Source organism: Tribolium madens, unplaced genomic scaffold (genome assembly GCF_015345945.1).
Source record: "Tribolium madens isolate multiple individuals breed KSU strain unplaced genomic scaffold, Tmad_KSU_1.1 Scaffold_3;HRSCAF=73;Tcas5.2_LG2, whole genome shotgun sequence".
NCBI lineage: Eukaryota > Metazoa > Arthropoda > Insecta > Coleoptera > Tenebrionidae > Tribolium > Tribolium madens.
Window position 1 is genome coordinate 82,378 of NW_025401006.1, and position 14,287 is coordinate 96,664.

The 14,287-nt window shown below is 33.5% G+C and overlaps 1 protein-coding gene across 1 annotated transcript; it reads right to left on the minus strand.

Annotated features, from left to right (window-relative positions):
* Positions 1-561: 561 nt before the first annotated feature.
* On the minus strand, positions 562-14,271 carry LOC123007998 (putative U5 small nuclear ribonucleoprotein 200 kDa helicase). The gene is made up of 11 exons (XM_044403563.1): positions 14,170-14,271; positions 13,826-13,989; positions 13,494-13,768; positions 12,465-12,709; positions 12,163-12,409; positions 11,782-12,111; positions 5,511-6,610; positions 2,963-5,362; positions 2,247-2,913; positions 1,488-2,188; positions 562-909 (listed from the first exon to the last, which is right to left on the minus strand). The coding sequence occupies exons 1-11, from the start codon at positions 14,212-14,214 to the stop codon at positions 670-672; spliced, it is 6,414 nt and encodes a 2,137-aa protein (XP_044259498.1). The 5' UTR covers positions 14,215-14,271; the 3' UTR covers positions 562-669.
* Between the last annotated feature and the right edge of the window lie 16 nt (positions 14,272-14,287).

A 14,287-nucleotide genomic window follows, 5' to 3' on the forward strand; every position in this document is an offset into this window, starting at 1 on the left:
AACATTTTGCATCAACTTTTTTGTTGATTAATCATTAGTCATTACATCAAGCGATTACTAGCAATTAAAAGTCTACTAGTAATGTAAACTTTAAGATAAAGTACTCAAAAGGTTCAAAATTCGTTTATGTTGCATTATTTTGATATTTTTTTCGACCTCAATGTGCAGGTTTCACCCCCTCTATCTCAGACACTTTAAACATTCGGATAAGGCAAGTTGAGTTATTTTGAATTCTTTTGAGCTCTACTATCGTCTGTTAGTTGCACATACTTCAAAATCACTCTGTATATAATGGATGGGCTGTACACAAGTTCCAAAATGGATTACACGAAATCTTAAATATTGGACATACAGTAATTGTTCGCTTAGCCGTCGATATTTGATCCTTCTTATTTCATAAATCCTAATAAACGGATTATGCATTAAAAATACAGTTAACTGCTGAAAACTATATTCATCTTTTAATATTTGTAACGATCGGGTTTTTATATTTACTCATTTACATAGTAGTAGTCATATTACATAGTCCGTTTGGATGATAGATAGTATTTAATTAGGTAAAACAATTAAAACCTGTATTTTCATAAAATTTCAGTACAACATACTTTTTATTGTACGACTCTCAAATAACAAAATAAGTTTACATGCTTACAACTAAATACTTTATCTTCATTCTGACTCACTTTCACTACTTTCAAAATCCCCAACGTCTATTGAAAATTTGTATTCTTGATCGCAACCCAAATATGCATCACTCATAAAATACAACGTGTAATTATGATGACCTGGACTAGGTGCAACAAAATCCAACTTTACTCGAGCTCTTTGCTGAAGAGTAAGCCGTTTAATTGAAAGCAAGGAATTCGTTTTTGGATCACCAATAACGACCCACCATCCTTCTTCTCGTTTCTGAAAATATGATAATTATGTTTGAGAAAACAAATAAGCAGGTCAAAGAGCGGGAAATGGACATTTTCACTTCACAGTGTAAATATGGATTAATTTTTATTTATAAACAATTAAAAGTTCCTAACGAGTTTATTTCAGTTTGTAATTAAAAGCAACCAATTAAAAAAAGAGAACCTCTTGATCATAAAATCATCAGACCATAAATAAATTCCAAAAACTTAGAATTTCCCACTTTTCGAGGCCAAGAACTGGCACCGATATATTAATAGAAAAAAATGTATTTGTCAAAAGATACATTTTCCTTGTAGCAAAAAAAAAATAGAAAAACATGCTTTTGACGGACTTGCCTGCGATCAATGACCAAAGGCACAATTTGACCTATTTTGATTTCCTTCTGGTTATTTTGCTTTTTTTAAGTAAATCCAAATAAAAAATTAAAAGTGACAAGCAGTGTGGAAAAAATGTGGTAGTTTTTTTAGCTCTAATATTTTTATAAAGATCAAAAAATATGCGATTTTCCGTTAACGAAGTCTGACTTCAATTTTTTAGGTATTTTTCTATGTTAGACATCAACCTACCTGTGGGAAAAAGGGCGCAATGACAGGACCGTTCACTTCATCTTCCCTTTCAAGCTGCACGGCTACGTGCACCGAAGACCCGGAATGTATGTTATCTTTATCCAAAACTTCATAGCTTAGTTCAATGTTTGGATATCTATTACAAAATCTGGCCACATCAGCCATTTGACTATCGCTCAACTGTAACAATTTAGACCTGTCCTCATCTTCCAATTCCATTATATCAAACACAGTTTCCACACCCTTATCCGTACATCGTTTAATAATATCTGCTGTAAAGTGAGGTAACTGCTTCAGATAAGAATCTTTACTCCACATTGCTTGTGTAACCATTTGAGCTAATTCCATAGCCGCTACAGCTGGCGAAAGCCATCCATTAGAACTAAGTACGTCAACGCAAGCTTGGATAAGTCGAATAGCTTTGCTTAATACAATCTCCGTATCTCCTTGAAGTTCCGCACCTAGCTGAAGTCTACACAGATGTGCTTGAATGAGAAGATTTGTTTTGACGTGTGGATCGTTAAATTTCGGTTGGCTTCCACTTGAAGATGTCAGTTTATTTGGTAATTTTGTCGCCAATTGACGAAGAATATTATCTTCGTGGTGACGTACAGAAAGATCTTCATATTCGGCCGCTGATGATATGATTTCTAATAAACCACGAATCTTGGTCTTGCTGTTCAGTGACAAGCTGAATAGTTCTATGAATTTTAATAAATTGATAAGAAAAAAATATAAAAACACAATAAATATACATACCAATAGTTGTGTAATTAATGTAGTAATATGCCGCAATCATTCCCAAATTTAGAGGAACACAATCCATGTCCTCCTCTATGCTGATACATTTTGATTGTTCCAAATCGGACAAAGTATTTTCCACTAACTCTGATAAATGATCAGAGAGATGTCTGTGTGTAACTCCTTGCAAGTTGTAATAGTTTGGATTTTGTGTAAGTCTTCTATACAAAAATGTCCAAGTCAAATAATCAACAGCGTCTTGTTTATTTTCAATAGTTTTTGTTACGATTTCGGCATTAAAATGGTCGTGTAGTCTATGATCCAAATGACTTTCAACCGGTAACGGTTCGCTTAAGAATTTTTTGAAAAAGTCTTTCTTCGTACTTTGACACATTAGTACACATTTCGCATCGTCATCTTCCAAAGGGCGATTCGCTCGTCCTACCATTTGTAACACATCGGTAATGGGATAGTCTTCGTAAGAATGGATTTTTCCATTGTAAAACTGAGTGTCCATTATGATAACTAAATAAGAGTAAATGTTCACGGTCCAACATAAATCTTTGCTAACGACAGCAATTTGTACCGCCCCCGAGTCAAACAACTGTTCAACCAAGCGTAAATCACTTGCAGTCAAACCTTCATGCATGTATGCAACTCCTTGAGAAAGGGTTTCTTTCAAAGTCTAAAACAAAATGAATTAAAAACTTGATATTTCACAAAAAAATATTTACTTTATCAGTCATACGATCCAAGAACGGTTTTATATCTTCTTCTTCTGCATGGAAAAATTTATTGGATTGTCCCTCCGAAGCAGCATATGTAAGTAAATCAATAGCTGTTAACCGGGATTGTTTTCTTGTAGGTACAAAAACAATAACCGGTTTATGAGGACTGTATCTCACTACCGCATTATAAACCGGTTTAGCCATCGCAATTAATCTTGATGCATTGTGTGTTATATTAATGCCTTGAACATGTAATTCCAAAGGAACAGGTCTCACACTTGGATGAAAATTAAATGTAGCATTCGCGTTACAACCCAACCATTGAGATACATCTCTGTAATCCATGAGTGATGCACTTAATGCTATAATTCTTATAGGCTTCTCAATCTGTGACGAAATATATCTCATTCGTGAACAAACAACTTCGATAACAGGCCCGTCTTCCCCGCCAATCAAATGAAGTTCATCGACGATAAACAAATTGACATTTTGCACATTTTTCCTTTGTTTCCATCTTCGTGACAAAACATCCCACTTTTCGGCCGTACTTATGACAATTTGACCTTTTGCCAATAATTTTAAATCGGTCCCAGTTTCCCCAGTCAACAATACAACTTTCTTTCCCAATATTTGGCCAAATTTGTTATGCCAATCCGCGAAAGTTAATTCAGCGAGTGCATCCTTTGGAACCAAATACACACAACGTCCTTCTGGATTTTTATCAAACAAACGTAGTATAGCAAATTCAGCTATAGTTGTTTTTCCCGAACCTGTTGGAGCACCAATGAAAATATTATCGTCGCCGTTGTATACTGAATTGAAAACTTGTGTCTGAATGGGATTGAACTGAGGAAATTTATCACTGTACAATGATTCGTACTTGTCATTTCTAAGGGCGGTAACTGGCAAAGGTTGTAGATCCAGCAACTCGGTTGGTGGAAAGTTCTTCTCAGGTAATATTAAATGTCGAAAAGAAACTGGTAACTGTGTTTCGGCACCGATCCATCTATCAGATACTATTCTTAAAAAGTACTGAGGCGGCAAAGGTTCGAAAATAGGTACAAAAAATTTAACCAAATGTTCATCTTGAGAATATTTCGCTTTCAAAAGAAAATATTCATGATGAAGAATAACCTCTGAATCTACATCTTCTACTAAGATCCAGAATGCTTCAGAAGCACCGTGTAATTTTTCGTCCCACTGGAAATCGGGCGTTATTGTCAATTCAACTTTCAACATGGACCGAGTAATTGGTTGTATGTGTGTTGAAAGTTCCAGTTTAGGAAACTGATGTACGTATTTATGAATAGTTTTGCCCAATTTTGGGACTCGAATTAATTCACCAATTTCATTAGGTCCTAAATCATAGAGACGTTCCCACGGAAAATTCTTCTTTTCGATTTTCTTCACAATCTCTTCAGGCATTTTGCGAAACTGCCGCAGAGGAGACATCGACTGCCACATTCGTTTATCAATCATTTTACACAAAGCTAAAGACTTATCAGCCAACTGAGCCCATCCTCTGTGAAGTACAATTTCAAAAATAGCTCGCATTAATCTCGATGCCGATTGGGTAACGTAAACCATATCTGACATTAGTGCAAAACCTTCCAATTTCAGCTGAGAAATAAAAGCTTGCAAAAGTACGTTAACTTTAGCACTTGGTTCTTCTATGCTTTCTTTAATAGGAATAGGAACACGTTCCATTAGTTTTTGCAATTCCAATTTCTCTTCTTCGCGTACAGTAATATTTCTGAATTCTGATGACAACGAAAAAACACGAAAGAGTTCGATCTCGCTTAACATTGGTTTCAAAAGCTGATTATAAGTTTGCATAGTCTCGTGGGTACAATAATAGTGTGAGGAAATCCTTCCCAATTCGGTCACTTGAAACTGACCAGTTTTCCTGTCGTATTTAACTAATCCACTACGATCCAGATACAAGGCAGCTGTATGTATCAAGTCAGCTCGATGTTGTTCTAACAACGGATCTTGTTTAAAATGGTCGTGCGAAACACCGTACAAAGTTGGTTGTCTAAGCATTCGGATGTACAAATACGTATAACCTAACCACGTAACCGCATCTCTTACATTTTGTACTGTACCCAAAACTACCTCAGCATTTAACATGTCCGACAATTTCGATATCATTTGAGATTCGATGGGTAACTGTTGATTCAGAAGAGATAAATAGTACTGCAATTCGCTGTGATTGGTGATTAATATTCCTTCACCTCTGGTATCATATTGAGGGCGACCAGCACGACCTAACATTTGAAGAACATCCAAAGCTCCCAGTTCAACCCATCTGCCTTTCTCTGGATTATAAATCTGTGTACCTTTTATTATGACAGTGTGAGCTGGCAAGTTTACGCCCCAAGCAAGAGTTGCAGTTGACACCAGTACCTGTAAAAAATAATAATTTTATAAAACTATTCTATTTTTTTGTAGTGATTGCAATACATCCAAATATAATGGGTTTTTTGACTTGTTTTTTCCTTTACTCTTAATCAGTGTTATAAATAAGTTGAATTTTAAATATGTTTCAAATTACCTGTATATGCCTATCTGCAAACAGATCTTCCACTAGTGTTCTGTCAACCCTTGTCATTCCGGCATGATGTATCGCAAACCCGTAAGGTAACAAATCCTTCAGTTCATGATTTTTCACTTGTTCAGCTTCAGTTCGCAAAACTTCCATTGAAGCCGATCCCTCTTTTAGAAACTGTCCTAAGGTATCTTTTTCAAGACACATATCACGAATAGCTCGAGCTGTTTTTCCCGTTTCTTTTCTCGAATGTACGAAAATTAAGACTTGATTTCGTCCAGCATGTTCCATTGTTTTTTCATAAACAATCTCATTCATTACTTGGTACCGTTTTAAAGCCTTTTTTTCAGTTACTCCAATATATTGTTGTTCCAAAGCAACTGGTCGAAAACTGTTATCAAAATAAAAAAGACCAGTATCTGCTTTAACTCGAAGAAAAGCGGCAACATCTTGATAGTTTGGTAAAGTAGCCGAGAGGCCGACAAGACGGACATCTTCTTGAGTCGATTCAATCATGCGAATTGTTCTTGCAACCAAAGCTTCCAACACTGGACCTCGCTCGTCATGTAACAAATGAATTTCATCGATAATAATCAGTCTTACTAACGAAGTGAACGTCTTTTCTCCTCCTTTTCGTGTTATAATATCCCATTTTTCAGGTGTGCACACAATTATTTGTGTCCCAGCAATCTGTTCTCTAGTTAATTGATGATCACCAGTCAATTCCGATACAGTAATATTGTAACTCGCTAATCTTTTTCCAAAGTTACCCACCATTTCTTGTACAAGAGAACGCATAGGTGCAACGTATATTATCTTAAAATCGTCGGCATTAATCGTACCATCCGTATTGATATGTTTTCCTATTTCACGCATCATACACAGTAATGCTACATTAGTTTTACCTGCACCTGTAGGTGCACAAAGAAGCAAATTCTCATCTGATTCCAGAGCAGTTTTATATAAGCGACTCTGAATACGATTTAGTGTTTTGAACCCTTCAAAAACAGGCTGAACGTATTTTGGTAGTTGATCAACTGATTGTAACTTTTCGTTATCTCCAAACGGCTTGGGTTTTAAAGCAGGAACGTGCACCTCTTCGTAGCCTAAAATAAACAATACAATTATATATCATATAACAACTAGTGGCGGCTTGTGATCATTAAGACAGGGTAGGCAGGCAAGAATGTCCCCCCCTCATCTACCTCACAACTTTTTCTAAAATTATTATGTACATATGGAAATATAATATGTACAGGGTGGTGCATTTTGGATGTCCGAATAGGGAATCCCCGAAACTAAGCTGTTTAGCCAAAAACGAGTGATAGATTCTGGGCCTCATTTTTTGAGAAAATAATATTGGTTGAAAAAAAATTTACGAGGAATTTAATAACGTGGTTAATAGTTTTTTTCAGTTATTTGTTTAGTCGTAGTAAGATAAACTTGTATTTTTTAAATGGAAATCATAGGCGGCTATGACAATTTTAAAAAGTTTATTTTTTTTCTGAACTAAAAAATATACAGGGTATTTCACGAGTGATAATGAGCCTGACGGAATTGAAAATACAACCCACAATACATTTGCAAAGTTAACGTGGATATTTTAGATATTGCATTGTTTGAAACACCGAATTATGAATCCACGATAGCTTTGCTTCGATAATTTTATTTGTCACAACCATGTCACAACTGACATTAGCAAAATTTAAAAATGCATTCGAACGATGAGAAAACAGATCCGATTCTCATTTATGGCGAATTTGGAAAAAATGCTTCTGCCGTTGAACCCCTTTAAAGACAATGTTTCCTGTATAGAAAAGCTCCAAAAAGGCTTGAAAGTGTTTTCCAATGGTAGATAGACAATAACCTTAAAAACTGTGTTTCCTTTCTTGTCAATTTCTTTGTGTCAGTTACGCGATAACTATGTTTTATTACTTTTAAAATTCATAATCAAAATCCATGAAGCCTATGCAAATGTATTGCTGGCTGCAGTTCAAATGTGGTTAGGCTCATCATCACTCGTGAAATACCCTGTATATTTGTAACAGAATATTTTTTTATAATTATACTTAAAAAGTGAAATACATATTTTGTTTGATAATAGTTGGCCATGGAAAAACTATTTCACTCCAAATGTGTAAATAATAATCAATAAGAGTTTTGTGAACTGTAAAATAGAGGAAAAAACAGATAAAATTACAAAAATTTAAAAAATACGATACGTTAGAAGTAGTGAACAAATATGCGAGCGCCCCAGAACAAAAATATTATATATTTTTAAAAAATCCAAAAATAGGAAAAACAAATGTGTCAACAGTCAACACAATTATAAAAAATATTTTTTTGATGATCTAATGGAGGTAGGATAACGTTCCACATAGACGGAATTTGGTTATTTGAATAGCCATATCGTCATTTTTGTGTCATATAAATTATATTTTATTGAAGCATTAAAGTGGCTTTTTTTTACAACACTCTGTGTATCACTAGAAGTTACAATGGTAATGTTAGCTTGTTTAAAAACAAAGAAATGTGAATCGCCAATAAGTTGATTTACGATTTATTTTGCTTTTTTTTTTCATTACTTAGTACTTAGAAAACTCATTCATTAGTGACACTGGTTGGATAATATATTTAAATCCTTTTAGTTGAAGATGCAACATTTTTTTATGGCCAACTGCAGACAAAAATCAAAGACAATTTTTTGCTGAAAATGTATTATAATAATTTGTTACAAATATATATTTTTTAAATAAGAGAAAAACAAGCTTTTCAAAAATGACATAGCCATCTATGAGTCCCATTTAAAAAAATACAAGTTTATTTTATTACGGCTAAACAAACAACTGAAAAAAATTGTTAACTACATTATTAAATTCTACGTAAAAAGTGCCAGTATAATGTCTTTATTTCAAATCTGTGTCTTTTATAATAACGAAGATATGAATTTTTTTAGTTTTCGCTAAAATGTCAATTTTTGTCTATAAGTCGAAAACAAAAAACGATAGCGGGATGCGGTTTTAACCAATATTATTTCCTCAAAAAATGAGCCCCAGAATGTATTACTCGTTTTTGGCAAAACCTCTTAGTTTCAGAGATTCCCTATTCGGACATCCAAAATGCAGCACCCTGTACATAGTAAAGTCTGTTTTTTTTTAATGGAAATGCCAAACAATCTTAACGTTGGCATCACTAGTAAATTCATTAATGGTAATTTTAATAAAGGAAGTTGGCAGTTCCGTTTTTTTGAATAATTTAATAATTTGAAAACAATGTCATTATGTCATTAAACGTCAACACAAAAAATCGTGTAAGAAAATTTAGAGACGAAACACCAAAAAAGAAACGAATTCGGTACCGCTAACAGTTTTTAGAAATTTGGAAACGAATAGTTCGCAAGCAGGAAGTTAGAAAAAGGGCCTGTTAAAATGTAGACGCAATTTGTACTGCAGGTTTGCTAAACATTCTCAATTTTTAGCAAGAAATTGACAAAATTTGTGGCTATGGAGACAAGCTGCTACCAATTTTTTCACCAAAATTTTGACTTGGTAATTTCCATTAAAAAAAAAAAAACAGACTTTATGTACTTATTTTAAACTAAAACAAATAAACAAAATTTCTTCAAAAACGCTGCACAAGACACTAATTTAATTGCGTTCTTTCCGAGGTTCTTTCTCATTCATATTTATTTTGTATTCTTGTCAATTTTTTGCTAAAAATTGACAATATTTAGCAAACCTGCATTACAAATTGCGTCTACATTTTAACGGGCCCTTTTTCTAACTTCCTGCTTGCGAACTATTCGTTTCCAAATTTCTAAAAACTGTTAGCGGTACCGAATTCGCTTCTTTTTTGGTGTTTCGTCTCTAAATTTTCTTAGACGATTTTTTGACGTTTAATGAGATTGTTTTCAAATTAATTCAAAAAACCCGAACTGCCAACTTCCTTTATTAAAATTACCATGAATGAATTTACTAGTGGTGCCAACGTTAAAACTGTTCGGTATTTCCATTTAAAAAAAACGAACTTTACGTGTTTTTAATAAGTTCAATAAATTATTTTGATTTGTTGTCATCTTTTCTCTAACTATCAGCATAAAAATTACAAAAACCGAAAATGATGTTAATTGCCAATTACATTTTTATGTCAGTCGAATGACAAATCGTCCAAAATTCCGTGTCCGCCAGTGTATTAAATTTATGAATTAAAAAGGTGAATTATTGCAATATAAGAATTTGAGGTTATATTTATTGTACAGTTGGAGACAAAATACTTTGGTCGTCAATGCCACTTGAGTGACATTAAATTGTAAAGCACGATTTAGGACTGTTAACCTTATTTTAAGCTACTGTCAATCATAGTTGACAAGTTATACAGCGCGAGTCATATATAATAAAACGCTAACCGATTTTCAGACGCAACCTGAAATACATCTGCACGGATAACTTGGCTTTAGTTGTGTATGAAAAATATAGTTTCATAAATTTGAATCAAAGTAGTTGTTGACATGTCATTCATTAAATTTGACAGTGTCATCAATTTCGCTTTTTTCCCCTTGAATTTAAAATATACTCAATTGACGAAGTAACTGACATAGAGAATGCCACAAAAATGTTGTAACTGGATCTGTACCGTCAAAGGTACACTGTAGGATGACAATTTTCAAAGCGATCACAGGTAACTATGTTTATATCTGTGAAAAATTTCAACTAGTTTATCAATTAACGCACCGTGGTATCTGAGAATGTATTATGGGTTGCGTTTCAAAATCGGTTAGGGTCTTTATTATACAGGGTTGCGTTTCAAAATCGGTTAGGGTCTTTATTATACAGGGTGCGCCAGAACTCGCGCCCCAGAGAAAATTTTCAAGTAAGGTAATATACCAAGAACATGAAAAAAATGTTTAAAAAATTTTATCTGTCAAAAAATTTTGACATTTAGTTTTTGACATTTGACATTTTTTTATATCTATTTAATGATAGTGATGATCTTGTATATGTTTTTTTACAATTATTTAGTAAAGGGACAAAAATTTTGCCAATAAAAGCCTCAAATAACATTGAACAGAGTTACAATTTAGGATACAGCTACCTTGTTTCCTCTTTTAATAGCCTATTGCAAAAAAACTTGGAAAATTATTTTTCCAACAGAAATAAATAGAGTCAAAGTGCAAACTTTAAAGCCTCATAACTTCGAAATTTTTATAGATAAAATTTTTTTAACATTTTTTCCATGTTCCTGGTATCTTACCTTATATGGCATTTTTCTCTGGAGGGCGAGTTCTGGCGCACCCTGTATGTGACTCAGCCTGTATGTACATATTTTTCATAGGAAAATATAAAAGCTGTCATTAATTTGAAATTGTCATTCATTTTAAACAAAACTATGGAAATACAAAGTGTTCGTGAATTACGAGCAAATATTCTAACCATTAAGGCTAGACGCTGAACCATTTCCATTTCTTAGAGAAAAATGCCAGATAAGGTAAGATAACAGGAACATGAAAAAATCTTTAAAAAATTTTATCTATAAAAATTTTGAAGTTATGAGAGTTTAAATTTTGCACTTTGACTCTATTTATTTCTGTTGGTAAAATTATTTTCCATGTTTTTTTGCTACAGGCTATTATAATAGAAGAGGAAACAAGAAAGCTGTATCCTAAATTGTGATTCTGTTTAATGTTATTTCTGTCTTTTATTGGCAAAATTTTTGTACCTTTACTAAATAATGGTAAAAAACATATACAAGATCATCAGTACCATTAAATAGACATAAAAAAAGTCAAATGTCAAAAAATAAGTGTCAAAATTTTTTGACAGAATTTTTTAAACATTTTTTCCATGTTCCTGGTATCTTATCTTTCGTGAAATTTTTCTCTGGGGCTCGAGTTCTGGCGCACCCTGTATGCATATTCGTTCCTTTTTCATGTAAATTCAGTGTAGGTAGTCGTGCAAATTAAATTAAAAAAAACATTTTTTTGGGTATATAAACTTGATTTGCACATAACTTCAAATAGTTGAATTCCTTTTAAAAAAGCACGAACCTACACCTCGCAAGTATTTTTATTACTTTATGTTCCAAAATGATTAATAAATCAATAATAATAAACACAAGAATTGACTTTAAAAATTGGACAGCGTAAAAATTTTATGGTGATTGAAACTGAGCTACAGATCATACTTACAAAGTCTAATTGTAAACCTGTACGGTCCACAAAACCTAACTTAAAAATTGTACCTTTTTGGTTGTTATAAATGAAAAAGCACTTAACACTTACCTTTCCTTTGCTTTCTGAAGGAACCATCAGGTAACTGGCACCGTTTATTTGCCATATAATGCGATCCTTGTGTAAACACTAAATCCTCTAGGTCAAGCAGATGTCTCGATCCAGCAACCTGCGCGCCAGTGCCTGTGTCCATCTCGTCAGACTGATCCTTTCGTCTTGACGATCTTGATGTTGATTCTTCGTCTTCACCATCGTCATCCCCCTTTCCCGTCTCCAGAAGCCGTAAAATGCGTGTAAGACTTGGGTCTTCAGACATTTTATCTTTAATTTTCTGCCTTTCCGATTCACTTTGTGATTTGGCTAATAATGTGCAATATAATACTGTAAACAAAATATTAGCCATAAATTTAACTATAAAAAATGGCAACTTACTCATCTGCCTATGTTTTTTCAATTGTTTAATAAAGTCAAAGCAATCATAACCAAGTAGCAAAACAAGTTGGTTTTCGCACTCTCGATCATCTCCAGCATCACGAAGAACATTTAAAACTTCTGTCGCCTTTGCCTGGGACACCATTGCATCGTCATAAATTTTTGAAAGACGTCTTTGCAACCAATAAGCGTCTATGTCAAGGGGATGAAGCGCTTTCTCCTTTTTCATTTCTTCAACACCACCCAACTATTACAGTAATAAATAAAATAACAAAGTTGCAAAGAAAGTAAAAAAAACTTACATTCTCAGCATGTATAGCACTATCCTCTTTAGCTTCTTCTCCTTCTTCATCATCTATATCCTCACGAACTTCTCCATACATGTCCTCATCATCTTCCTCTTCTGATTCTTCAAACTGAACATTAATTCCATAAGTTTCATCAATGTTTTCTTCATTCATAGATATTTTGTTATCTTCATTTCCAAAGTCAGTAATTTTTTTACCCAAATTAACAAGTAAGGCAAATCTCTCCTCAGCAATCGGGCCTAAGCAAAAAAATTAATAAAATCTCATTTTCTGCATCACTTCAGAGAGTAAATTTAAAAATTATTTCAAATTGCCTTACAATTCTGTTTATAAACGATGAAACAAGACAACTGTGATGTATCTAATTTACTTATTCGCATTCTCTTATACAGTGTCTCCGGATGGGTGAAACGACTCTTGTAAAAGATAAAAAATTCTCGATTTAAATTTTCATTTTTTGGGGTTCTGCCCTGCTTGGTTAAAGACTAATTTCTGTGATAATTTTATTTTGAAAAATCAAGTATGTCTTGACAATTTAAAAAAAAAACTATTTTACTGTAATGTGCCTTTTGTCTAAAATTATCAAAAATCAAAAGAAACAAAACTGTCAGGAATGAAAAGCAATGCCTTGAGGAGCCAAATAAAGCAATATTTCATAAAAAATTAGACGGACAAAGATTTTCAAAACTGGCTTCAATCCCAAGCTCAATTCTAAAAACTCACGCAAAAAAAACGCATATTTTCTATAGAATAAGTTATTTTCTTTAAAATTCCTCCAATAAAAAATTCACAAAATATTACACTTGCAATATCGAAAAACAAAAATAATGGAAAAAAAACTCATAACTAGGGACACCTAAAGATGTATGTATGTAGTTCTCCGTACTCATAACGTAACACATCCATAAACTTTTGTCAAAATTTATAATTATGGAAATTACAATAGCTGCTATCAATTTTCTGGCCAAAATTCTGTCTTTGTGATTACCTTTTAAATAAAAATACAATGTGAACCTTACAAACCTAATAACATTTCAGTTTCCTTTTTCTTTTCTTTCTCCTTCAACCTGTCGTTCTTTAATACTGTTAAAACTTCATCTGCTGCACCACAAAGAATATCTCTTGGTTGATCCCCCAACGCTTCTTGTAAAAAACTCAGAAGAACTTCATAAGTTTGTCTAGTCTCTTGTGTTTTAGGTCGATATATTATTCCTACCATTTCATCTACACCCTCTGAGAGTAATGTGGCTCCCTTCATCCGGGCAAAATCGTATTGTGCTTCGTCACGTTTTTGCCTCCTGAAAAATTTGATTCGGTAAAATATACGATAGAGTTTATTATTTAAACGAACTTACTTAACTTTTCGTTCTTCAGCTTTGCCGGGTCGAGTCCTCTGAGCTCTGTCTCCCATTTTTGTTCCTGACAATTTTCCAACAAGGGAAACAACTTCACCAGTAGCCTCATCTCGACTTCTTCTTTCAATCAGACGAACATCAGCTTGTAACACAAGATTCGAATTCTAAAACAAATTTTGATGTGATAAACATAGTGAACGTAACCTAACGTTTTCGCGTCGGCAACAAAATCAAGCAATTTTATTCTTAAATAGTAATTCTAATGGGACATTAATTTCCGTTATTAATGTATAACATGTTTGCAAGGGTGTAGAAACGGTAACAATGTGCTTTTTATCACTTACAGCTTTATATTCGTATTGAAGTTGCCTCGCCGCAGCATCCGCCATATTGCTAACACTCAGCAAGCCAGCGACGCGACAGCGACACTAGAGACAGCAGGGTCGCCAACTAGTAACCATA